The sequence below is a fragment of the Bos javanicus genome, chromosome 19, assembly GCF_032452875.1.
Source record: "Bos javanicus breed banteng chromosome 19, ARS-OSU_banteng_1.0, whole genome shotgun sequence".
NCBI classification, from domain to species: Eukaryota; Metazoa; Chordata; class Mammalia; order Artiodactyla; family Bovidae; genus Bos; species Bos javanicus.
Window position 1 is genome coordinate 54908574 of NC_083886.1, and position 24642 is coordinate 54933215.

The 24642-nt window shown below is 55.4% G+C and overlaps 1 protein-coding gene across 2 annotated transcripts; it reads left to right on the top strand.

Moving 5' to 3' along the window:
* The first annotated feature begins 203 nt into the window (after positions 1 to 203).
* On the top strand, positions 204 to 10768 carry LGALS3BP (galectin 3 binding protein). Of its 2 annotated transcripts, none has more exons than XM_061392672.1 (6): positions 204 to 355; positions 2510 to 2585; positions 3629 to 3829; positions 4505 to 4636; positions 6847 to 7099; positions 9155 to 10768. In XM_061392672.1, the coding sequence occupies exons 2-6, from the start codon at positions 2534 to 2536 to the stop codon at positions 10191 to 10193; spliced, it is 1677 nt and encodes a 558-aa protein (XP_061248656.1). In that variant the 5' UTR covers positions 204 to 355; positions 2510 to 2533; the 3' UTR covers positions 10194 to 10768. The 2 variants fall into 2 exon arrangements, with proteins under 2 accessions (XP_061248656.1, XP_061248657.1); XM_061392673.1 differs by having other exon boundaries at positions 3638 to 3829.
* Positions 10769 to 24642: the final 13874 nt, after the last annotated feature.

Below are 24642 nucleotides of genomic sequence, written 5' to 3' on the forward strand. Positions count from 1 at the left end.
ACTGGTTTAGCTTGTGAGAGTGTTGAAATTCAAATACAGCCATCAGCCGCCTTGCTCTGTAACCAGAGCAAAATCAGCCAGACTGCAGCCTTGGGCGGCTGCCATCCTCCCCATCACCATCCCAGCCACCCCCACTCAGAGCCAAGGGCGGGGAGGGAAGCAGGAAGCCTTGGCAGCAGCCAACCCCAGAAGGAAACAGGGTCAGGTGGTTTCTAGAAATTGAAACTAGACGGAGCTTCCTGAAGCGCTTCCTGGGACCAGCCTGACACACTCTGACCTGGGAGGGTTTTCTGGGTTGGAGGTTCCTCTGCAAGTGGGAGGCCTTAGGACAGCCATCCGCAGGTGCTCTGGGCAGGTAAGCTGGTAACCTTTTGCTCTCAGGTGGGTGTCCCTCTCTTTATACAGTGTAATCTTGCAGTGGCCAAGTCTCCCAGCCTGTGCTCAGTTAGGGATCTGATGCTCCTCCTGAAACCAGGGCCCATCACTGCTGCTCCTGTGTCTCTCTGTCCAGTTGGGCAGGTTGTTCACTGGTGCACAAGGACACCACCCAAAGGGGCAAGCAGTTCAGCCGAGGTGCTCCCTCCGATCTGTGCTTTTTAGCTCAGGCTGCTGCTGCTGCTACTGCTAAGGCACTTCAGTCGTGTTCGACTCTGTGCGACCCCATAGACGGCAGCCCACCAGGCTCCCCCGTCCCTGGGATTCTCCAGGCAAGAACACTGGAGTGGGTTGCCTGAAAGTGAAGTCACTCAGTCGTGTCCAACTCCTAGTGACCCCATGGACTGCAGCCTTTCAGGCTCCTCCATCCATGGGATTTTCCAGGCAAGAGTACTGGAGTGGGTTGCCATTTCAGCTCAGGCTAAGCCTGCCCAAAGGAAGAGCACCTTTCCCCAATTTGCACAAGAGTGCCGAATGGCCCCGGGCAGATAATTCTGCCTCATCTCTGGAATGAGTCAGGCAAAAATGGGTGGCCACAGACAGCCGGAGGGCAGTGACATTTGCATACCATGAGCCAAGTGCCTGATTGGCCATCTGCCTGGGACCCTGGGTTCCGGTTTCAGGATGAGCGAAGCTGGTGGCCCCCACTCTCTGGGGAGTGCAGAGGGTGACCAGCCGTCCCCATGTGCCTAGGACCGAGAGCATGTCCCAGGACATAGGACTTCCAGTGCTAAAACTGGGACAGACCCCAGTGTGCTGCATGGTTGGTCATCCTGGCCACTCGGCCATCAGCTGAGGTCAGTGTAATGAAGAGAGGGTGGCCACTGGGCAGATTCCCCCACGGCCACTCACCACCCACAGCTCCCCAGCTGTGTGAGCAGAGCTGGCTATCCTTCCGGGCTTCAGCCCCCTCACTTGTAAGGTGGGATCAACGAGGTCTTTCTCAGGGTCGTGGTCGGGATTCCGTGAGCCAGTGGTGTGAGCAGTCCAATCCAGGGACTCTGCTCAGTGACAGCGGACCCTCGTGCCTGGGAGCCCCCGGAGGGTCTGGTTACCAGGCCCTGACTCGAGTGGTGCAACAACAGCGGCCACAGCCCTGCTGGCTGGGCCCTGAGGTGGGGTGTGGGTGTCGCAAGGCCCTCACTGGGCCAGAGCAGCAGGGACTCTGCACCCACTCCATGCCCCTCTTCCCGCCTCACCGTGCTGGTATGTGGACATGAAGGAGGGAGGCAGGTGAGGGCCAGGATGTGGGCGAAGAGAAAAAGCGAGCCATGAGAATTACAGAGGCAAGACAGCCCGGCAAAAGTGGAGAGACTTGGGTGCCTCCCGCTCCCCTTCCCCAGGGCTGGCTGTGTGGCCTTTGCGGTCCCCCGCCTCCTCCAGCCTCTGTTTCTTGGGGACACTGACCTCAGAGGCGGCAGTGCCAGGACCAGAGTGTCCTCTCGTCTCGTTCCCCTGCCCCAGTCTCCCCCAACCCCACCCAGCTGCCCAGGCGGAGGCCTGGGTCTTAGCCCTCAACCCTCTTCCCCCGCCCCCCGCCCACCCCCAGCCCACTCTCTTCACTGCCGTCCGTCGCCGTGTCGCCCCTGCCCGGACTTCTGTGGCCTCCCCCTGACACATCTCCCCACCCTGCCCACCCTCGACCCCTCCTTTCCAGGTTCCACATGGTCCATTTCATGCAAAGTTCTTCGGCAGCTGCAGGCCTCAGGGTACTCTCACAGGCTGGCCTGCCTTCTGAGCCATCCCTGCTATCTCTCAGCCACCCTGAACGGGGTCCCCCAGGCTCCCCAATCTCGGCCCTGCACCCTCTGCCTCCTCCCTCCCCGCCCTTCCCACCCATGTCCCCTGACAGTCATGCCCAGGGCCTAGCTTTCTGATATGGGCACCTTTTTCCTCCCGCTGTCCTCGCTGCCCAGAGACCCCCCCTTCATCTGGGCAAGTCTTCCTCATCCTCAGAGGACCACCTTCAGACGAGGTGAGGGCCCCCGCTGGGACACCCAGAGCACCCTCCACGAGGAGGGCCCGAGGCCTGTCCAGCTCCACCCTCTCACTCCGCTGCCTCCTTTCGCTGCAGGACAAGGGACCCCCAGGCAAGGCCATGGCCCCTCTACGGCTCTTCTGGATATGGCTGCTGGTCGTGGGGACTCGAGGTGAGCTGTCCCCCAGGAATGCTGAGAGCAGCCGCCTGTGACCTTGCTCTACAAGGTCAGCCCCTTCCCCTTGCAGAAAGTCAAGGCAGTGTTCTGCCCGGCGCCTGGGTCACAGGGGCCAGCCTGGGTCTTCGCTCCTGCGTGAAGCCCTGGATGGCCCAACTCATGGCTTGGAGATTTGGAGAGGAGGTCGGGGGGCTCCATTCTCATCCAGCCGGAACCAGGGGGACCAGGCAGGAGGGGCTCACAGAGCAGCCGAGCCCCGAGGGGCCTGGGGTCGGTGCCCTTTGGACAGTCAGCATCCAGAGTCCTGGACACCTGTCCTCACGCTCTTCACACTCAGAGGCCCTTCCTCTTCCCAGTGACCCCGTGGAAGGCCTGTTACACCCCATCTGAGAAGTGCCCTTTGACCTGGCACCCGGCTCCTGCCTGACCCTGTCGGCTCCAGCAGGGGCTGAGGTGGGGCTGGGTGGGGAGGTCAGCGGGCTGAGTCCCAGAAGAATGAATGTGGAGTGGGACCCTGCTTTCTCTCCTGGTCTGGCATACTCTTCCTGTGTTTCCAGGGTGCTCTGGACCTTTGCCCCCAGGTCTTCCCAAACATCCCTCTCAGGACTCCTTGCCATGGTGCCCAGGCTGCACCCCAAGCCCCAGACACCCACAGGTGGGGCCAGTGTGGGCCTGTTCTTCCCTTGGGGTCCTGCCACCCCACTCTCAGGTGGCACCAAGCGCCCCCCTGGCCCGTCTCTATCAATGGCATGAAGGACTCAGAGCTCAAGGACTAGAAAGGGGACGTCTACCCTCAGTGTGTGTATGGGGGCGGGGGGGTGTCTATGTGTATTTTTCACTCCTCCCAGGGGCTGATCCCCTCGAGGATGGATGGGGTGTTCAAAGCTAATGGTCCAGGGTTCACCCCTGTTGAGGAGAACTCTACAGCCCCCACGAAAGCCCATGGTCCCCAGGAGTGTGGGGTAGCCATGCTTCCGCCCAGGGATGAAGGCCCAGCACCCAGCCTCCATCTTTGCTGACCTCTGCTCTCCCTTGAGAGCCCACAGGCGTGAAAGACGGCGACATGCGGTTGGCTGACGGGGGCTCCGCCAACCAGGGCCGCGTGGAGATCTACTACAACGGCCAGTGGGGGACGGTGTGTGAGAACATGTGGGACCTGACGGACGCCAGCGTCGTCTGCCGGGCCCTGGGCTTCCAGAACGCCACCGAGGCTCTGGGCGGGGCCGCCTTCGGGCCAGGTAACCCACGGGTCCCCGGGTCCCCCAAAGCAGGATGCGCTGCCAAGGAACCAGGCCCAGGAAGGGGTCATACCTAAGGCGTGCAAATGGCATTCCCACCACCGGCCAAGGTTTCCAAGGGGCAGAAGCCCTGCGCTGGCCAAGAGCTGGCCGCCCAGTCTGCACTCCACTTGCCTAGCAGCTGTTCCCTCCAGCCCAGAAACTCCACTCCAGACTTTACCTTCTTGAAACAGTTTCCCCCTAAAAGAAAAGTCTGTGTGCAGTGCCTATGACTCTGAAAAAATGAGAAATCATCCACGTATTCAGCCAGAGGGGTAGATACATAAGTTACGCAGTAATTATTTGATATCTACAAAGCGGACGGACCGGGTCGAACAAGGCTAGTTCATGGTACAAAGTTACAATAATAGATCTGCACCCACGCTTGAGTAGTCACACGACAGTGCCGGGTAAAAACACGTGCCCACATGGACCCACGCTGGAGGGGACGTCACCAACTAGGCCCTGCTTTACTGGGGTGGCAGGATTTGCAGAGTGCTTTTCTCCATCTCTGTGCGTAACTGCGACTGTCCTTTCCTAGGCTTCTCAGGGAAGCAGCTCTGTTGGCAGGGTCTTCCTCCCCAGCCGAGAGCCCCAGCCCCCCTCCAGGCTCGGTTGTCCTTGCTGTGCTTCCAGGATATGGCCCTATCATGCTGGACGAGGTGAGGTGCACGGGGACAGAGCCCTCGCTGGCCAACTGCTCATCCCTGGGCTGGATGCGGAGCAACTGCAGACACGACAAGGACGCCAGCGTGATCTGCACCAACGGTGAGCAAGGGGGCGCGGAGTGGGGCGGCGGGGTGCCCCATCCTGGGCCCCAGAGGACCGGCCTGGATCCCAGGGACGGTGGTCAGGCCAGTTCCCCGGCTCCATGTGAATCACACACCTACCTGCGCAAAGGTTCACAGGTGATGCCCGCTCTCCAGGAGGGGCGGGAAAGCCTGCAGTTCCCACCACCTCGCAGCAAGGGGTGCCCACTTCCTCCCCCTTCTCCCTGAAGCCACTCAGAAATAACTCTGTTTTAACCTGATTCTCAGGCACTGAAGCACTTCCAAATACAGGCCCACCTCAGAGATAGCGTGGTTTCCAGACACTGCCACAAAGCGAGGATCTCAGTAAAGCGAGTCATGTAAATTTTTTTTCCCAGTGCCTGTAGAACTTGTGTGTACACTCTGCTGTCGTCTAAGTGTGCAACAGCTTTATGTCTAAAGGAACAATGTACATACTAAAATATTGAATCACTATGTTCCTCACCTGAAATTAAAATAATATTGTGAGCCATACACTTCAGTTAAATGAATAAAAAACACACTTAGAAGCAGAGCTGAGACTGGAACAAAGATTTTCTGATCCTAGCTGAGAGTTCTAGGATTCTCCGCTGCCTCCCGATTCAGCTCCACGCGAATCACACGCGTGCCTGAGCAAAGGTTCCCAGGTGATGCCCGCTATCCAGGAGAGGCGGGAAAGCCCACAGTTCCCACCACAGTAAAGAATCCCCGTGAGACAGGAAGCAGATGTCACCCGGCTCAGGCTCCTGGCCCAGCGGTGCCCCCTTGCTGTGACATGGGGAAGTACAGGGAGACTAACTCTGCTCTAGGCACAAGGGCGGGGCCTTGCTGCCATGAGAGGATTGAAGATGAAGAGTTTTAGGTAAAATAAATATGCATATTTTCTCTCTCTTTGTTTTTTTGAACAGAACAAATTTAAAGAATGGCCAATCCTAAATATAATAGATCAATGCCATAAAATCAATAAACCAGTGCTGTTGCTTAGTCTCGCAGTCGTGTCCGACTCTGTGACCCCATGGACTGTAGCCTGCCAGGCTCCTCTGTCGATGGGGAATCTCCAGGCGAGGACATTGGAGTGGGTTGCCATGCCCTCCTCCAGGGGATCTTCCCAACCCAGGGATAGAACCCCAGTCTCCCACACCCCAGGCGAATTCTTTACCATCTGAGCCACCAGGGAAGCCCCAGTAAACCAGAAAAGCTAGCAGTAAAAATAATGATAATAATATACACACTTTATTTTTTTTTAAATAATGTACATACCTTAATTAAACAATACTTTATCGGGACTTCCCTGGTGGCACTGTAATTATGACTCCACACTTCCAGTGCAGAGGACATGGGTTCAATTCCTGGTCAGGGAACTAGGATCCTGCATGCCATGAGGTACAGCCAAAAGAACCCAGTACTTGAGTGCTAAAAATTGCTAACTACCCTCCGAGCCTTCAGCAAGTCATAATCTTTTTGCAGTAGTAACATCAAAGATCACTGAGAATTGCCAAACCATGACACAGAGACACAAAGTGAGCAAATGTCATTGGAAAAAAAAATAGCATAGCTTAAGACACTGTTGCCGCAACCTTCAGTTTCTGAGAAACATGGCCACGCACAGTAAAGTGAGGTGCCTCTGCACCCCGTGTCTGCACACTGCAGGCTCACCCCTTGAATCGGCAGCCTTCTGTTTCTGCTGGGAAAGGGGGTGCATCACCCCCAAACCAGGCTGGGAGCTTCCAGTAGCTTCTCTAGGCCTCAGTCCCTTGTAGGAGGCTACCAAGGACCCCAAAGCTCTAAACCACATTGCCATGGGACCCTCTTCAGACCAGGCGAGGCAGGAGGTTCAGGTTTTAGAAAGTCACATCTGGGTGATTGATTGACTGACTGATTGGGATAGGACCCCAAGTTCTGGAAGTCAGCCCCTCCAGATCCCCCCCAAGATGTGCCATCTGAATGTTGGGTGGGGCAGGTGAGCTATGACATAGGGGTGTTTGACGGGGTGGGGCTCTGGGCCACGGGAGCCAACGGCACCCTGCGTTCCAGGGCCGTTCTTTCCTCGTCTCCCCAGGAGCCTTTCTGAGTTGATAAGGCAGGATCCACAGTTTAAGGGAAGAATCTGACTCCGGGGAGCAAAAGTATTTTTGGGTCACAGAGGAAGCGAGTGCCAGGGCCCCTCCTAACATGTGTCTCCCTCCATAGAAACCAGAGGTGTCTACACCCTCGACCTATCTGGCGAACTCCCTGCGGCCCTAGAGCAGATATTTGAGAGCCAGAAGGGCTGTGACCTGTTCATCACGGTGAAGGTGCGTGAGGAAGACGAGATAGCCATGTGTGCCCACAAGCTGATCCTGTCCACCAACCCCGAGGCCCACAGCCTATGGAAGGAGCCGGGCAGTAGGGTCACCATGGAGGTGGACGCTGAGTGTGTGCCCGTCGTCAAGGACTTCATCAGGTGAGTGGCCTCGGGGCCGGGCCCGGGGACTGGGCAGCGTCCCCGCCAAAGGAAAACCCCAGGGACCAGGGATGCGGCACCAGCCACAGCTGTGCTCACCTGAACACATGAGAGGGTAACCGCATATGTGCTGTCACACTTGTGTGCTCACACACCCACACACGTGCGCACACGCACCTTCACAGCCACGGGTCCTCACCTTTGCACACACATTCTTATGTATTCTTTCCACAGGGACTGTGAGAAATGGGTCAGCCCTCACACATACACACACACACACACCCCACACCTGTCTCTCAGGTGTCATAAGCACCCAAAAAAATAACTATCTAAGTCATTCTTCCTCTTCTCACCTCACTGATCTGCTCCTGCGAAAATTTTTTTTTAAAGAAACGGGAATCCAAGTCTGCTGCCTGAAGAAAGTGGGGAGAAAATCCCCAGGCGGCACCGTCCAGGCGTCAGTCTAACCAGCCGGCCAACCACACCGGGAGCCCGTCTCCCATTTGAGAGTGGCCCCCGAGGGGTCAGCCCCTTCCCCCACAGACCATCCTGCTGGGGGGTCACTATGTCACCACCTCAGGTGGGCTTCCCAGGGACTGGCGTTCTGGGAGCATCAATTTAAAGAGAGAACCAAGTGTATGAAAAGCCGTTCCCTCTCATGACCCAAAGTTGTAGGTAGCCGAAAGTGACATTTAAGAGGAATCGGCAAATGGCAGTTTAAAAAGATTAAATGGCGTCTTCTCAGCCAAGGATGAGAGCTTGGCAGCTGTCCTGTGCCCCTCCCAGCAGGACTGAGGTCTGTGATGCATCTGTGCCTGGCCCCAGCCTCTCGGCCCGTCAGTCACCGCCCTTGGTCAGAGTCAGTGGTTCTCTGGACTGTCTAGCCATGTGCTCCAGCTCGCTCTCTCTGCCTCTCTCTGCCTTCCTGCCTCTGTCTGCCTGTCTCTCTCTGCCTCTCACTCCATCTCTCTCTATCTTCCTATTGCCCCGTATCTTGGTGTCTCTCCCTCCCTCCCTCTCTCTCTGTCTCTCTCCCTCCTCTAAGGCAGGGAGGCAGCAATGAGCCCCACCCAGGCCCTAGAGGGCCTCTGGAGACCCTTGTTCACTGCCTCCACCGCCCCCCACTCCCGTTCCCTCTGCCCGGCAGCCCCCACGTGGTGCAGATGACCATTTTTGCTCTTGAGTTCACGTTCAGCAGCAGGATCACAGGATGTACTGAGCACATCAGGGCGGAGCAGCGGTGGGACGAGGGCCGGCCCACCCCGCTGCTGCCACTGGGCTCTGTGGGGTCCCGGCTCCTTTCTGGGCACCTGAGTCTCCATGTTCAGGTGATGGGGAAGCCAGCAAGTCTGAGGCTCCCTGGAAGGCTCGTCATTCGAGAGAAGCAGTGGAGAGAGTTTGTTTGGTTCTTTCCAAAGCAGGGCCCCACTCATCATCTCCCAGGAGACGGCAGGGGCCATCGCCTGGCGTTTCCCCTCCCAGCAGGCTCCCTCCACACAAGTCTTCACAAGCAGAGTGCCTCCTGGTGGCGCACTGAATTACGTGGCGGGTGGCATAGACTGGGTGCCACCCACAGGGCTCACAGCTGGCAAGGATGGCAGACAGGAGGTGACCCATGACGATCCCTATGTCACAGGGGCACCAGACAGGTGCTGGGGCACAGGGGCACCCATGGGCACCCAGTGGGGAACTCAAGAGTTCTGCCCAGGGGCGTGACAGGGGAAAGGGAAGGGCAGAGCCCCGGATGGCCAGCAGGTCCTGGTGTCGGGGCCCAGCCCATGAAGATGATGGTGATGATGGAGGTGGGACCGTCCCCACCGATGAGGATGGAGCAACATCCTCAAGGAGTCTGGGGTCCGCCCAGCTGCCTGTGGCTCTCGGCCCATATGAGCTTAGACTGGGGGTTGACTCAGGAGATAAGTCGGGGGCTCCGAAGGCCCCCTGAAATAGCTGACACCCTGGGCATCAGCAGTCAGCCAGACACCCACACCAGGGCACACCTGTCGTCCTTCGGGAGAAGGGGTGTGGCCAGGCATCAGCCCTCGTCTCCCTCAGGTACCTCTACTCCCGGAGGATCGACGTGTCCCTGTCATCAGTGAAGTGTTTGCACAAGCTCGCCTCTGCCTACCAGGCCAAGCAGCTGCAGAGCTACTGCGGGCACCTCTTTGCCATCCTCATCCCCCAGGACCCCTCTTTCTGGACACCCCTGGAGCTCTACGCCTACGCCCTGGCCACCCGGGACCCTGTGCTGGAGGAGATCTGCGTGCAGTTCCTGGCCTGGAACTTCGGGGCCCTGACGCAGGCCGAGGCCTGGCCAAGCGTCCCCCCGGCCCTGCTCCAAGGTCTGCTCTCCAGGACCGAACTGGTGGTGCCCAGCGAGCTGGTCCTGCTGCTGGCTGTGGACAAGTGGAGCCAGGAGAGGCACACCTCCCACAAGGAAGTGGGGGCCTTGGTGGAGCAGGTGCGGTTCCCCATGATGCCACCCCAGGACCTCTTCTCGCTGCAGTTTAACCTGTCCCTGTACTGGAGTCACGAGGCTCTCTTCCAGAAGAAGATCCTGCAGGCCCTGGAGTTCCACACCGTGCCCTTCGAGCTGCTGGCTCAGTACTGGGGCCTGAACCTCACTGAGGGCACCTACCAGCCCCGGCTTTACACCTCGCCCACCTGGAGCCAGTCCGTGATGAGCTCCAGTTACAACCCCTCCCGGTCCTTCCAGACCCCCCAGCACCCCAGCTTCCTCTTCCATGACAGCTCTGTCTCCTGGTCTTTCGTCTACCTCCCTACCCTCCAGAGCTGCTGGAACTACGGGTTCTCGTGCTCCTCTGATGACCCCCCACTCCTGGCTCTCTCCAAGTCCAGCTACTCCAAGTCCAATCCCACCATCGGCTATGAAAACCGGGCCCTGCTGCACTGTGAGGGGAGCTTTGTGGTAGACGTCATCGACTTCAAGGGCTGGAAGGCCCTGGTCCCCAGTGCCCTGGCTACCAACAGCTCCAGGAGCACTTCCCTCTTCCCCTGCCCGTCAGGGGTCTTCAGCAGGTTCCAAGTCGTCATCCGTCCCTTCTACCTGACCAACTCCACGGACATGGACTAGACTCGAGGCTGGAGGTCAGGGTGGGCAGGAGTTCATAGAGGCTGGGCACCTCCCCTCCTTCACCTCCTCTCTGCAGCCACCTCCAGTCACCGGCCACCAGGTGGCCCCCCTGCTTCCGTTGATCTCTCTGAGCTTACGGAAATTACTGGAAGACTTCAGCTACTGCAGACTTCCCTGGTGGCTCAGATGGTAAAGAATCTGCCTGCAATGTAGGAGACCTGGGTTCAACCCCTGGGTCGTGAGGATCCCCTGGAGAAGGGAATAGCAACCCACTCCAGTATTCTTGCCTGGAGAATCCCATGGACAGAGGAGCCTGGCAGGCTACAGTCCATGGAGTCGCAAAGAGTCAGAGACAACTTGTTGCAAAGAGTTGGACACAACTGAGCGACTAACACTTCCTTCCTTCAACTAGTGCACTCACAAGCTGAGAACTCCCACTTCAACTGCCCGGCTAATTTGTTGGGAAGCAATGAGATGTGAGCCAGGAGCTGTGGGGTTTCCTACCTGGCCTTTCACTTTCTCCACCCTCTGCTGTCCCTTGTCTGAGATCATTAAAATTGCACTGTGGTTCCCAAGTTCTCTTGTTCACGCAGAAGAGGCTGTTGAGTTCATAGGGTGTTGGGACAGAGGATGATTCGCTAGGCCCTGGGATCAAGTAATGAGCTGACGTGGTCCCTTCTCTGTGAAGCTGCTGCAGTCTCGTGGGTGAGACAGGCCATCACAAGTAAGCAAACACTTGGGGTGAGGACCAGAGGGAATAATGGGTGATGGAAACCAGAGGAAGGAAGGTGGGAGGCACAGGCTGGAGCTACTTTAGTGGATCTCAGTGGAGAAATGAAGAGTGCGAGGCAGCAGGCGTGGGGGAAATGGCAGGAGGGTGTGTGTGTTCCAGGGAGAAGGAACAGTAGGTGATCGGAATCTTGGCCCCATCAATCTTCCCACTTATGCACTGGGAAGAGGGCAGAGATTCTCTTCCCAGCATTGTTTGTAGAAATGGAAATTTGCAAAGAACCTAGAAGGCCAATGGGATGCTTGAGCACAAATAAAAGACACCCACAATGTGGAGGGTCAGGTAGAAGAAGCGTGTACAAGAAGGAGACTGGAAGACCCACCGAATCTAGGGCAAGGCAAGGGAACCGGGCCTGGGGTCCCATAGGGAAATTGCGTTAGAATGCCACCACCGGGTTCTGGGCGCTGGAGGCTGCCCCCACCACAAGCGGGGCAAGAATTCTAAACTGTCCCCGCTTCTTTGTGTTACACACGCTCCAGGCACTAGGCTCTGGTGGAAGCATCTGGTTGGCCAGGCTCAGACCACGTGCCCTCCACTCTTGGCCAGGGTCTGAGAGAACAAGCATCTGGACTGCTCTGGCCTTGAGAAGGGAGGCGGCACTACACTCACCCAGTGGGAGTGAGATTCAGAAGCTGGGCAGCCAGGACAGCAGCTGTCCCCGCCACACATGCCTCTTCCCTCCAGCCCCGAGAAAACAAGAGCAGGGACACACAAAGCCTCCCCCTGACCCCACACAGCTTCACCCTTTGCCAGAAGGCGGCCCCCAGCCCCACCCCCCTCCCAAGATCCAGGCCCACCATCTTGGCCACCTGCATGGTGGTCCTTTGACATCTTAAAAATCTACCACTTTGTTTAAACCACACTGATGGCCATCACCACAGTCGAGGACTGTAGCTGGTAAAAGAAGACAGGAAATGTTGGTTATCAACATGCTCCAGACACACACAGGGGAGCGGCAGTCTCACTGAAGCAATGAGCCACAAACCCACAGCATCCTCCTCTCCTACCCGCTCCCTGGACCTCTGCCCAGAGCCAGCACCCCAGAAGTGAAGGTACAGGCCTGGTCAGGTAACCGGAACCTTTCCTCCAGAGTGCTCCGGGCCCTGGTGGATCCAGACTATAAGGAAGCCTGCAGCCCCACCTCGAGCCGTGGGATCAGCCATTTGAGGACGTGCCCGAGGAATCCCCGAGTTCCTTCCATCCTCCTTGTGGGCGTTCGAGTGGCAGGCTTGTCCCCCTGACAGTCAGGGTCTACCAGCCCAGGGTAGGCCTCCCACCTTCTTTCCTCACCCATCCCATTTGCCTGAACACATGAGTGGTCCCCTTGGTCAGATCTTGGTCTCAGCTTCTGGCCAGTGGAGCCTGGAGGTGTCTCTTAGTGGAAACATTCCTTTCGTGGGTGTAAAAACTCTAAACCAGCAGAGTCCAGAGTTAGGGGGACCGGACGCAGAACGTCTGGCCCTGGGGAAGATTAGCAGGACTAATCTGTCCTGCTCGGCCACCACTGGCTCCCGCACTAGGGGTGCAGGTTGGGGAGGGACTCACCCTGCCACAGACTGGAGCCCAGGGCTGGGTGTTTGTTTGGGGTTGTTTTGTTCTCTTCTGTTCAGCAGTAAATGATGAAAGAATGTATTGAGGAATCTGGAAGTTGGGCGGTTCCAGGATTGGCTAATGTGCTGTTGATGTCTTCAGACCCAGATCCTTCTGTCTTTCGTCACTGTTATCTTGAGCCTTGGGATTTGTCCTCACCCTCCGATTCACAGGCCAGCTCCGTGTCATGGGCTACTCTTAACGACAGCAAATCCCTTGACATCGGCACCTGCATGCTCTGGGAGCAGCCGTCCAGCCATCGTGCCGGTCAGTGAGTCCAGGGCTGGTAACGCTAAGGTGGACTGATGGGTGGGGAGGACCAATCCAAATCTAGTTAAATGTCGACTCCTTGGATGGCAGGTGAGCTGCCTGCCTTGTGCTCTGACTCCAGGTTTTGGGTCACCACTAACGGCCACAGCAGCACCAAGTGTGGCACACGCCACCTCGAACGTCCAGAGGGGGTGCCCTCTTCTAAGTGGCCAGGGCCACCTGTCCTTTGGCTGTGGCATAGTGAGACGGCAGGGGGAAGGCACAGAATCAGCAAGCTGGCACAGTCCCGAAGCAGGTGGGTGTGTGTGTGCACGTGAGAGAAAAAATTGCTCACAACGGCCGCATTCCAGGTGTTGGGCTCTACCACTCTGCTCCAACCAGGCTGTGCCTGGAAAAATAGGAGGGCCCACTGGGATCTTCAAGATAGTCTGCTAACCAAGCGTGTACAAGAGCCCACAAAGTCTTTCCCGGGAGCTCTCAGTCACTTGGTTAATGGCCAGGAGAAAGGTTGTCAGGACTGCACACTGTTGAAGTCCAGGGCCTAAAAGCCTGACCACTTGCCTCTGAGGGGGCTCTGAGTGACCCAGAAATTGGGAGGGGACCACAACCCTCCCATGATGGCTCTGCTTGGGTTTTTTTCTCAATGATAAGAATTAAGTAAGAGTTTTGCAAGCTGCTCATCTATTTTGGTCCTGAGCATCTCATGAACAGCTAGCCACATCCCTCCCATTGCAATCAGGAAGCTCTCTCAATGGCAGTGTCTCTAGAGTGGGCCCTCTCTGGCCTTCAGAGATAAGCCACAAGGGCACTTTCTAAAAGGCTGGTGGCTCCTTTCCCAGTGATTTCACCAGGTCCTGGGGCAAACACAGCTGTTTGGGTCTTTCCAGATTAGAGGCTAGAGATTGGCTGCTCACAGTACATTCTTCAGGGGTTCTGGCTCCTGGATTCCTTTCTCTGTATTGTACCAAGGAATTCTTGGCCCCCAGGGAGGCCAGTTTTCAGTCAATGAATTGAGGAGATAGCTAGCATCACTCTCAGCTGCTCAAGCTAGTGAAGAAGCTAGATACCTGATAGATGTACCTATATTAGATATTTTTAGCTTCAGCTTCATATAATGACAACTGAAAATAGCCGTGGCTTATTTGAGATCCTTTCTTTTTATCTCACATAGTAGAGAGGTAGGCTCCTTCTCTTTCTACACCATTTAGTATGTGACTTCCATTCTCAAGGTTTCCTCGTGGTCCACAAGGCTGCTGGGGTTCCAGCCATCATGTCTGCCTTTCAGGAAGCAGGAAGGAGGTAACAGAAAAGGACAAAGGACTTTCCCCAGTCATCTATCCCCCGAGATGGAATGTTTCTTAAATTTTTCACCTAAGGTGCCTCACTTCCTTCTTCCTTGCCTTAGTCCCATTAAAAGCAATCATCTCTGACCCTGCAGTGCTTGAACACCTCATTCCAGGGAACCACAGGCAATGACTGAGTCAGCAGCTTCACCACCGGGGGCAATGCCAAACTCCCATCCCTGGCAGACAGTGGGATTTGGAAAAATGACTGTCCTGGGGTTGAACATACACATATACCTGCTGCTGCTGCTGCTGCCAAGTCGCTTCAGTCGTGTCCGACTGTGCGACCCCATAGATGGCAACGCACCAGGCTCCCCGGTCCCTGGGATTCTCCAGGCAAGAACACTGGAGTGGGTTGCCATTTCCTTCTCCAATGCATGAAAGTGAAAAGTGAAAGTGAAGTCGCTCAGTCATGTCTGACTCTTAGCGACCCTATGGACTGCAGCCTACCAGGCTCCTCGTCCATGGGATTTTCCAGGCAAGAGTACTGGAGTGGGGTGCCATCGTCTTCTCCGACACATATACCTACACATATTTATATCTATGCACACATACAAAAATGAGCTCAGTTCATTTTGGTATTATATCTACATACCATGGACCCACCACTCAGACCCAGACAGTGAAACCTTTCCTCATCCCCAGAAGGCTTCCTCCTGCCTCTCCCCCTGGTTAGTACCACCACCCTCAGCACAGCCACTGTTCTGACTTCTGTCAACATAGATTAACCTTTCCTCTTCTTGAACTTCATATAAAGGAATCAGAGTATATGCCCTTCTGTGGCAGCCCTGTTTGGCTCAATATTTTGTCCAAGATTTACGTGTGTTGTTCCAGGCAGCAGAGCAGAATTCCATTGTCTGAATTCACCACAATTCATCAACCTGTTCTGCAGCTTTGGGGCTGTTTCCAGTGTTTTGGTGTTTGGGATAAAGCTTCTATGAGCATTCTTGTGATGTGCTTTGGTGGACACGTGGGCTCATTTCTCTTGGGTGTGTACCTAGGAGTGGACTTGCTGGGCCATGCATTTAGCTCTCCCAGCCCGCGCCCAGTCTCCCTGGCAGCATGCATGAATCACTCGCTCTATATCCCCAGCAGCACCTCACAGCCTCAGTCTTTTTAACTGTGGCAGCTCCAGTGTGCGTGTGTGTGCAAATGGGTCGTTCTCTGCTTTCAGCCCCTGGTTCCCTGAAGGTCCTTTACCTGATATCCATTTCTACCACCAATTTCTATACCAGCCAACCTTCTTAGTTGCTGAAAATAGAAACCAGCTCTGGTGAACTTAGGACTTCCCTTGTAGCTCAGACGGTAAAGCATCCGCCTGCAATGCAGGAGACCTGGGTTCAATCCCTGGGTCAGGAAGATCCCCTGGAGATGGAAATAGCAACCCACTCCTGTATTCTTGCCTGGAGAATTCCACAGAGAGAGGAGCCTGGTGGGCTACAGTCCGTGGCATTGCAAAAAGTCAGACTGAGTCACTGACATTCGCATACACACTGGTGAACTTAAACAGAAAAGGGATTTACAGAATGAATTAGGAAGCTCGCAGAATGAGTGGGGAGGCTAGAGAACCAGGCTGAGGAACTGAGCAGGAATTATGGAAGGTAATGTTCCAGGTACTGGCGACCCACTGCAGTACTCTTGCCTGGAAAATCCATGGACAGAGGAGCCTGGTAGGCTGCCGTCCGTGGAGTTGCTGGGAGTCAGACACGACTGAGCGACTTCACTTTCACGCATTGGAGAAGGAAATGGCAACCCACTCCAGTGTTCTTGCCTGGAGAATCCCAGGGACGGGGGAGCCTGGTGGGCTGCCGTCTCTGGGGTCGCACAGAGTCGGACACGACTGAAGCGACTTAGCAGCAGCCGCAGTGTTCCAGGTGGGCTTCCCAGGTGGCACTCGTGGTAAAGAACCTGCCTGCCAGTGCAGGAGACATGAGACATGGGGTCAAAGCCTGCGTGAGAAAGACCTCCTGGAGGAGGGCATGGCAACCCACTCCAGTATTCTTGCCTGGAGAATCCTGTGGGCAGAAGAGCCTGGCAGGCGACAGTCCATGAGGTCACAAAGAGTCAGACGGGACTGAAGCAACTTAGCAGTGGCAGCAGTGCTCCAGGGGACTTTCCACAAGGAGCTAACCACTACGGAACTTAGCGGCTCACTCCCACCACAATTCATCTGTGTGTGATCCACTGGGCTCGGCTGCAACGGGCCATCTTGGCTCTGCACAGGGTTGGCTGGGCTCACTCACGTTGAGGCTTCATCTGGGACAGCAGGAATCGGGGGTGGGGTGGGGTGGGGCGTGGTGTTCCCTCTATATCGTCTCCCATCCTGGTGGACAATGACCCAGGATTGGTCACCTGGTGGCAGGGTTCCATGATTCAAGATGCAAGGCCTCCTGAGGCCCAGGCTTGGAACTCACCCCCAACATCCCGGGGCCAGCAGGGAGCCAGCGGTTGGCAAAACAGACTCCATCTCCTGCTGAAAGGAGTGCTATTTGTAATCAGCTCCACGCACATAACCAGAGAGCCAAAGACGGCAGGACCCAGAGAGTCGGGTTAGAAGTAAAACCACCAGACAGGACTTCCCTGGAGGTCCAGTATTTAAGACTCCAGGCTTCTACTGCAGGGTCATGGGTTCAATCTCTGGTTGGAGAACTAAGATAAAATATATATATATAAAACTGCCAGCCCATGGATGTGCTCACTGCCTCATGGGACCCCGGCTTCTGGATGGTGTCGCTGTGGCCATTCCACCGCCGTCAGCAAGCTCCCTGGACCCGCCCTGTCTCACTGGCCACAGGCTGAAGACTCAAGGCCCTGAGAGGGCATCTGAGAGCAATGACCTGGCCTTTTCAGCTCACTTGATGGCAGGTTTCCCAAACACAGGAGGGAGACTCAGATGCACTGAGGAATAAATATATTACAGGCTATCTGAGGAGTGGAAGACTATACAGCTGTGCAAAAGGACTTCTGGGACCCCTCGTGTGCTGATGTGAAAGAGATGCAAGACACACCATCAACTTGGACAAACGCAGAACAATCGTGCATTGAATACTCACTGTTGTCTATTTCGTCTCCGTTTCCCACGTGTTCTTTCCCCAAATGACCCAGAGGTTCCTTTGGGACCTAACCCCCACCCACTCCACTGGGCAGCAGCCCCGGGTGACCCCTGGGAGGGGCCCAGGGGAGCCCCAGTTACGGGTTTGGAGTGCGCATGGTTGGGGGTGAGGAGCTTGTGGCCCATGTTGATGCTTCTGTTGGGGGAGGGGATTTGTGGACAACTTTCCCCCCTGAGGACACTGGTGTATCCTTCAGGCAAGGAGAGGTTTTTGTTTGTTTGTTTTTTTGTAATTTATTCAATTTACTTTTTCATGGAGGTGAAAATGTCACATAATGAAGTCTTTTTAAAAAGCCGTTTCCTCCTGTTCAGGCCCTCAGCCTCTAGGTTATGGCCACAGCCTCACACAAAGCAGCTCAGACCTCCTGAAATGGCCAGAATTCAGGAGGACTGGTTGGTGCCTCACCCATGTGGCCCTGGGTGAAGGTGGTAGGCCCCGGGGCCTCAGGGAGTGCTGGACAGGAAAGGTCTGATGTGGCAGCAGCTGATGTGCCGAAGGAATGTCGCTGGTGGGGACGCCAGGAGCTCAGAGCCAAGCATGTGGTCGTTGCAAAATGTCAGGGAAGGAATGCAGAGCCCTTCTCCCGGCTCCCTGGTCCCCACACAATCGCTGCCCGAGTGCCAGTCCGATCCGTCTGCACAGATGCCCGCGCCAGATATGTGCATTCAGGCTGTCAGGACAGGAGGCTCTCCTGGAGGCCCCTCCAGGCTGAGCCGGGGTCTCTGCCTGCAGGAGACAAGCACGTGACTGGCAGAGATGGCAGAGACAGAGAAAGAAGGACCCACACACCCGGACAGAGGGGCAGTTGGAACCGGTTTGGAGGAATCATGGGGAGCCAGCTGCAGGCTGTGATCTAAAGAGAGAAAAGGTGGGGGTGTTGGGAGAGGGGCTGAACAAGGCTGAAGATGAAACTAGGAGTCTCGGGGAGGCCAGGCAGCCGGTCCAGAGGGGGCGGAGGGGCCCCAGGACGGAGCTGTCCTTGCCTCGCCTGGGTAAGATAGGGAGGGAGCAGGGCCAGAGTCACAGTGGCCCTGCCTGGCTCCTTGCTAGCAAGGGCCAGCCAGGAACAGGCTTGGGGACCTCTGCCTTGCCAAGCTCACCATCACCTCTGATCCCTCTGATCCTAATCCTGGAGATGGCCTCGGACCCCAGGAGCATCCCTAGAGCTGGATCCTTCACAAGGAAAGAAGTTTCTTCTCCACCCACCCCCAAATCTTAGCTCTGCTCAGAAGAACTTCTTTTCTTCCTTAGACTACACACAGATGATTTCTTCTCTGAAACACTCCCCTCCTCCTCACCAGGTTAATTCTTTTTTATCCTTCAGGTCTGGGAGCCTCTCAACCTTGGAGGAGCCTCAGATCCCAGGCTCTTACTAAAAGGGACCTGAGCTTCTGCATTTCTAACCAGCTCCCAGTATTGCCAGCACTCCTGGTCTTCAGGCCACACTCTGGGAACCACATTCTAGGGACCAGTGACTCAGATGCCTGAACTCTTGGGAAAGCCTCTGTCTTCAGCCTGGAGGCAGCTACCCTGTCCTGTGTCCATGACACACTCTCCATCCCCCCACTGAATAATCTTTTGTTTTGCCAAAAGTTTTACTTCATTTTAGGTTTGAAGGGTTTGTTGAGAAACCACTCATCACACACAATAAACAATTTCAACATTTACTAAAAGAAAAGAAACAGAAACAATAGAAGTAACATCACCAATTTGGGTCAACAACCTACATCCAGACTTTAAGTCCCAGTTAGGAGAGTCCCAGGCTGTGTTCACCCCACAGGTGAGACTTCAAATTGCAGCTTTGGGGATGGGGATCCCACTTATCATTCCAGGTAGCAAACTGATAACATCAATTCGCCTGCAAAACTGCAGCTCTGGCTTTATTTTTTACTCTAACAGTGCTGTTTGCTTCACCTGGTGAGTCTTGGGATTTCATTTAGACCCCTGGGGGATTGGCCAGGTCCTTGGGAACTTAAGAAATTCCAAGCTTATCTTATCTAAAGCTCTTCCTGACTTGGTTGCTTGCAAGCAGGCAGAGAATCTGGGCAGTGTCCAGGAGAGTCAGAAGCAGGTCAGAGGCCTGAGCCCCGGGTTCTGAAGCCTGAATAAGACCTTCCTCCATTTCGATTTCTCTAACATCCTTCCACAGGGCATGGCCAAATCTCACGTGTGTCTCTGCCACCTCTAGACTGATTTCATCTTTTCCACCATCAGATCCCAGGCATGCCCAGCACAGAGCAGCAGCACGGTAGCCTTTGAATCTTGGTTGAATGAGTGAATCAATTCATGCATTCAGACAAAACGTTGATACAAAACTATGCCAGAAGCTCCCACATCTACACCTTGGGAGAAAAAAACCCAAACACTTAGAACTTAAATCTTTTTTGGAGTTGTAAGAAGATGAAGTGTAAAATCTGTGGAACAGCAGCCCAGTGCAGCTGGGAAACTTGTTAGCAGTGCAAATGCTCAGGTCTGCCCCAGTCTCCCTAAGTCAGAAACCCTAGGGATTGCAATCTGTATCTCCGAGCCCTCCAGGTACTCTGGGTCACTCAATTGCACAGCGCCCTGAAGTCTAGACCAGTGATAGCTACTGGCCGCCTATGGGAGCCACCCAGAAGCTTTGAAAGCTCTTATGCCTTGCCCCTCTGTGCTGTTGTTACAATACTTCTGACTCCAAATAAGAGGCTTCCCCCTCCGAACACCAAATCTGTATTGTCCTTTCTAATACCACATCTCCAGCCCTCTGACACTACCTGGAGTTATAGCAGACCCCACAAGTTAAGAGCTCAGTCCCTTAACTGAGCTGTGACTCACCCCCACTTCAGATGCCAGTTGCAAGCTAGGGTTGGGAGTTCCTACCACCCCCTCTTCAGGTGTAGGATTTGCTAGAGTGATTCTAACTCAGGGAAATACTGTCCTTACTAATAGCAGCTTATTGTAAAGGATGGCACGGAGAAGGCAATGGCAACCCACTCCAGTACTCTTGCCTGGAGAATCCCATGGACGGAGGAGCCTGGTAGGCTGCAGTCCATGGGGTCGCTAGGAGTTGGACACGACTGAGTGACTTCACTTTCACTTTTCACTTTCATGCACTGGAGAAGGAAATGGCAACCCACTCCAGTGTTCTTGCCTAGAGAATCCCAGGGACGGGGGAGCCTGGTGGGCTGCCGTCTATGGGGTCACACAGAGTCGGACACAACTGAAGCGACTTAGCAGCTGCAGCATAAAGGATGCAATAGAGAGTCAATTGGAAGGTGTGTGGCAGGGGAGGGGTGCAGAGCTGCTGTGTTCACCTGCTCACCACCCTCCTAGCACCTGCACACAATGATCCCTGAACCCCATCTTTTAGGAGTTTTCAGGGAGACCTCATTCCTTAAGCATGATTGGGTAAACCGTTGGCCATTAGGATTAACTCCAGCCCCGGAGAAGGGAACAACAGAGGACGAGATGGTTGAATGGCATCACTGACTCAATGGATATGAGTTTGCGCAAACTCCAGGAGACAGCCATGGACAGGGAAGCCTGGCGTGCTGCCATCCATGGGGTCACAGGGAGTTGGACACAACAAAGCAACTGAATAACAAACTCACCACTTCCCAGAGGCCAGGGGGGTGGGGCTAAAATTCTAAGCTTTAATGAAGCTGGTTGGTTCCTGTGGCAATCAGCCCCATCCTGAGGTTACTGAGGGGCCCACCAAGAGCCACCTCATTCTCATAAGCTCAGTTTTGGTCAAAAAGGGGCTTCTCACGAACGCCAAAGGATGCTCCTCTCACCCTCTCATGAAATTCCAAGGGTTTTGGAAGTTCTTGTACCAGGAACTGGGGGCAAGGACCCAGTATATGTTTCTCAGGAGGTGACATTTTACGGTATCACAGCCCGCCCGCCCCCGCCTTTCTGAGGGTAGGTCAGTTCTATTCTGGGTAGGTCAGCTCTGTTCTGGCTCCCCAAACTCCACCTCCTTTTTGCTGAAATGGGGGTGAGGGAAGGATTAGAGAGGAGAAAGCAGGGGTGAACCAGGTGTGTGGCCAGGACAGCTCAATAAAGCGAGGAGGAGGGAGGCTGTCACAGGTGGGAGATGAGGGGTCGCTGACCTCTTTTCCCAGAACCTTGCCTGGAGGGGGCCGGGGCCCAGGGCAGCTCCCCGTGACTACGTGTGTGGTGTGCTGAGCAGCTGGTCCCCATCAGACCAGCCTCAAGCCTTTCCTAAGGAGGCTTTTGCTTCAGTCACAGCAGACCCTGTGTGGGGATGGGTAACTCGGGAGGAGCGTTGCCTTGGCAACACAACGACTTAGGAGGGTGGTGCTGGTAACCAGGGCTGCTTTTGACCTTCACCATCTTTCGGGCTGGTGGCTTTATCATTGCCTGCTCTGCTGCTGGGGTCTTCCCAAGTCTGCACTGAAAAGCCAGCCTCAGGGGAGGCCTTCGGCTACCCCCTTCCACCCACTTTCTCATCTTAGAGGGCATTGCCTTGAATTACATTTCACCAGAAGGTGCCACTTGAAAGCATCTAAGCCAAAGCTGAGCCCGTTTGCCCTGGATTTACCCTGTGGCTGCCACGCCAGGCCACCCCTGCTGCTCCTCCTGCAGCTATAACCAGACAAGCAAGGTGACCTCCAGTTTCCAGATGGATCCAACGTAAAAGATGGTGAAACAGCCTCAGCATCACGTATCCAGGTTTGACTCCTCTCAGCTCGGTGATCTTAGGCAGAAGCCTTCACCTTTCTGAGCCTTAGCTTGATCTCAGTAAAGGGGGAGCTGATACCCTTCCTCTCTCCAGGGGATGTCACTGGGGCAGCTGAAGGCTTCCATGGGCCACAGTCCCTCGTGTCAGGAGGGTGAGGGTGGGTGTTAGTCTGCTCAGGATGCTCTCACAGAGCACCACAGCCTGGAGGCTTATAAAACAGAAATTTAGTCCTCACTGTTCTGGAGGCTGGAGTCTGATTCAGCGCTGGATGAGGTCCTCTTCTGGTTCATAGATGGCCATCTTTTTTTGCTGCGTCCTCACAGGGCAGAAGGGTGAAGATGCTCTCTGAGTTTCCCTTTATTAAGACATTCATGCATGCTAAGTCACTTCAATTGTGTCCGACTCTTTGCGACCCAGTGGATGGTAGCCACCAGGCTCCTCTGTCCATGGGGTTCTTCAGGCAAGAATACTGGCGTGGGTTGCCATGCCCTTCTCCAGAGGATCTTCCTGACCCAGGGACCGAACCTCCATCTCTTATGTCCCCTGCATTGGCAGGCAGGCTCTTTGCCACTAGCACCACCTGGGAAGCCCTTTATTAGGACAGTAAGCCCATTCCTGAGGCTCCCTTTCCTGACCAGACCACCTCCTGATGCCATTGCACTGGGGGTTAGTTGTCAACATGTGGATTTCAGGGGGACACAAACATTCAGCCCATGCGAGATGTTTATGAATCTTCTATCATTGTGAGCAGATGTTTGTGAGGTCCAGTTCAGTGCCAGGACCTTCAGGAATATTGACTCTTTCAAAGACCCCTGTTAGAGACCCCAGTGCCCCTCCACCCCGGCCCAGCCATAAACCCTTCCTCACCCCCTCCGGCCCACAGGTAGTGTTGCAGGATTGGGGTTCAGGCATCCCAGTAATTTGAAGGCTTTGTGTTGACTGGGGTTCAGAGAGGAGGAGAGGGGAGCTGGCCCCTGCTGGCACGGAGCCAATGCTGCAGCCGGGCAGGCCCCCGGGGGCACCCTCCTCGGTGGCCCTGGCCTTGAGAACGGCAAGGAGGCCCCACCGCTGACTGCACGGCGGGCCAGGCCAGCTCCTCCGCCCCGCTGGGCCGGGCAGCTCCCTCTGACCTTGGCGGGGCCAGCTGGACATGTGCACGGGCAGCCTGCCTGGTCTCATGCAAGGTCAGAGGATTTCTGAAAGTGCTTAAAGCCTCAGCTCCTTCAAGAAGGATTCTCTTCATTGTGGCGCAGTGGGGTATTTCTGGGCTGCAGGCTGCCCAGGCCCGGATGCGCCTGAGTTTATTCACCCAGTCTGGGGGTGAGGCCCAGCTGGGGGGAAGCTTGAATGGCATCCCTGGAGGACTAGGTCTTAGGGACTTCTCCTGAGCTTCCTCAGGGTGGCGGTGAACACCCTGTAGCCAAGGAGGAAAAGGAGGCTGATTAGGTGGCTGCCCCCACCCCATCAGAGTGGCCTGGCCACCACGGTCCCAGGGCTGACCACCAAGGGAGTTCTCTGGCTTGCCAGCCCTAGCTGTCCCGAAGCTGGCACCTGCACCCCACACGAGGTCAAGAGGGCACCTCTGGGAAGAACCCAAGGGAGGGTGTCCCGAGGCCCAGAGGAGGAAAACTAGCCAGGCCTCTTTAAGAATCTGTGTTGCCAGAGGAGAGAAAATGCCGAGGGAGGCCTTCAGTAAACATCTGAGAGCTTGCAGTAACAACTCCCAGCTGTGTGAGGGGCGTGGGGGCTGGGAGGCCTGCAGAGCTAGACTAGAGGGTGGGATGGGCTGAGGTCAGGCTGGGTGGGGACCGGCCAAGAACGCACAGAGGGCGGGCGGCGGGCTAAGCGGGGGCAGAGGTTTGTCCAAGCGCGGTGGGCAGCACATGAGCCTCCAAGCTGCTGGGCCTGGAAGCTTCCACTTTCCTCGGGGCCTTTCCTGAATCCTTTTGGAGATCTGTAGCCCCTCCTTGCCGCCAGTGAGGACACTGATGGAAAGGAAGTTTTCCATCCCGTGGGTGCAGAGGGGAGGGGGCAGGGAAAGGTTGGTGCAACCTTTTCCAAATCAGGGTCAACAGTTCAATTGCCTGTCTGAGTGATACTTAGTATCTCTATCACACAGAGGATCAAACACAGCACCTGTGAACTGCCTTCAGCAGTGCTCTGCAAACAGCACCTGTGAACTGCCCTCAGCAGCCCTCTTCTCCAGACCCATCCCCCGGAGCCCCACCTTCTCTGACCCAGGAGTTGACCTGGCTTGTTTCCCTGCCTCCCAGCTCTGTCCAGGCCAGCCCCATAGAGCCGCCACTGTTACTGCTCTAAGATGCCTGATCAGGACATTTCCCTTGGCTTAAACCCAGGTGGCGATCCTGTCAGTGATACTAGATATCCTAGTTAGGATGCTTTGGGTTATGAGTAACAAATACAATTCAGAAAGGCTCAAATGTTGGAGAGGATATTATTGTTCATATTAACTGGAAAGTATAGGGGCTGTGTGGGTATCATGGATGGTTGAGCCAGCAGTTCAGCCCCGTTTAGAGGGCGAGGTTCAGGTCCACCTCTTCTTTCTGTCCTCTGGAGCAGCAATTTTAGCCTCACAATGGCTTCCCTCATGATGCCAAAATGGCTGCAGTGGCTCCGGCTCTATTTCAAACCTTTAAAT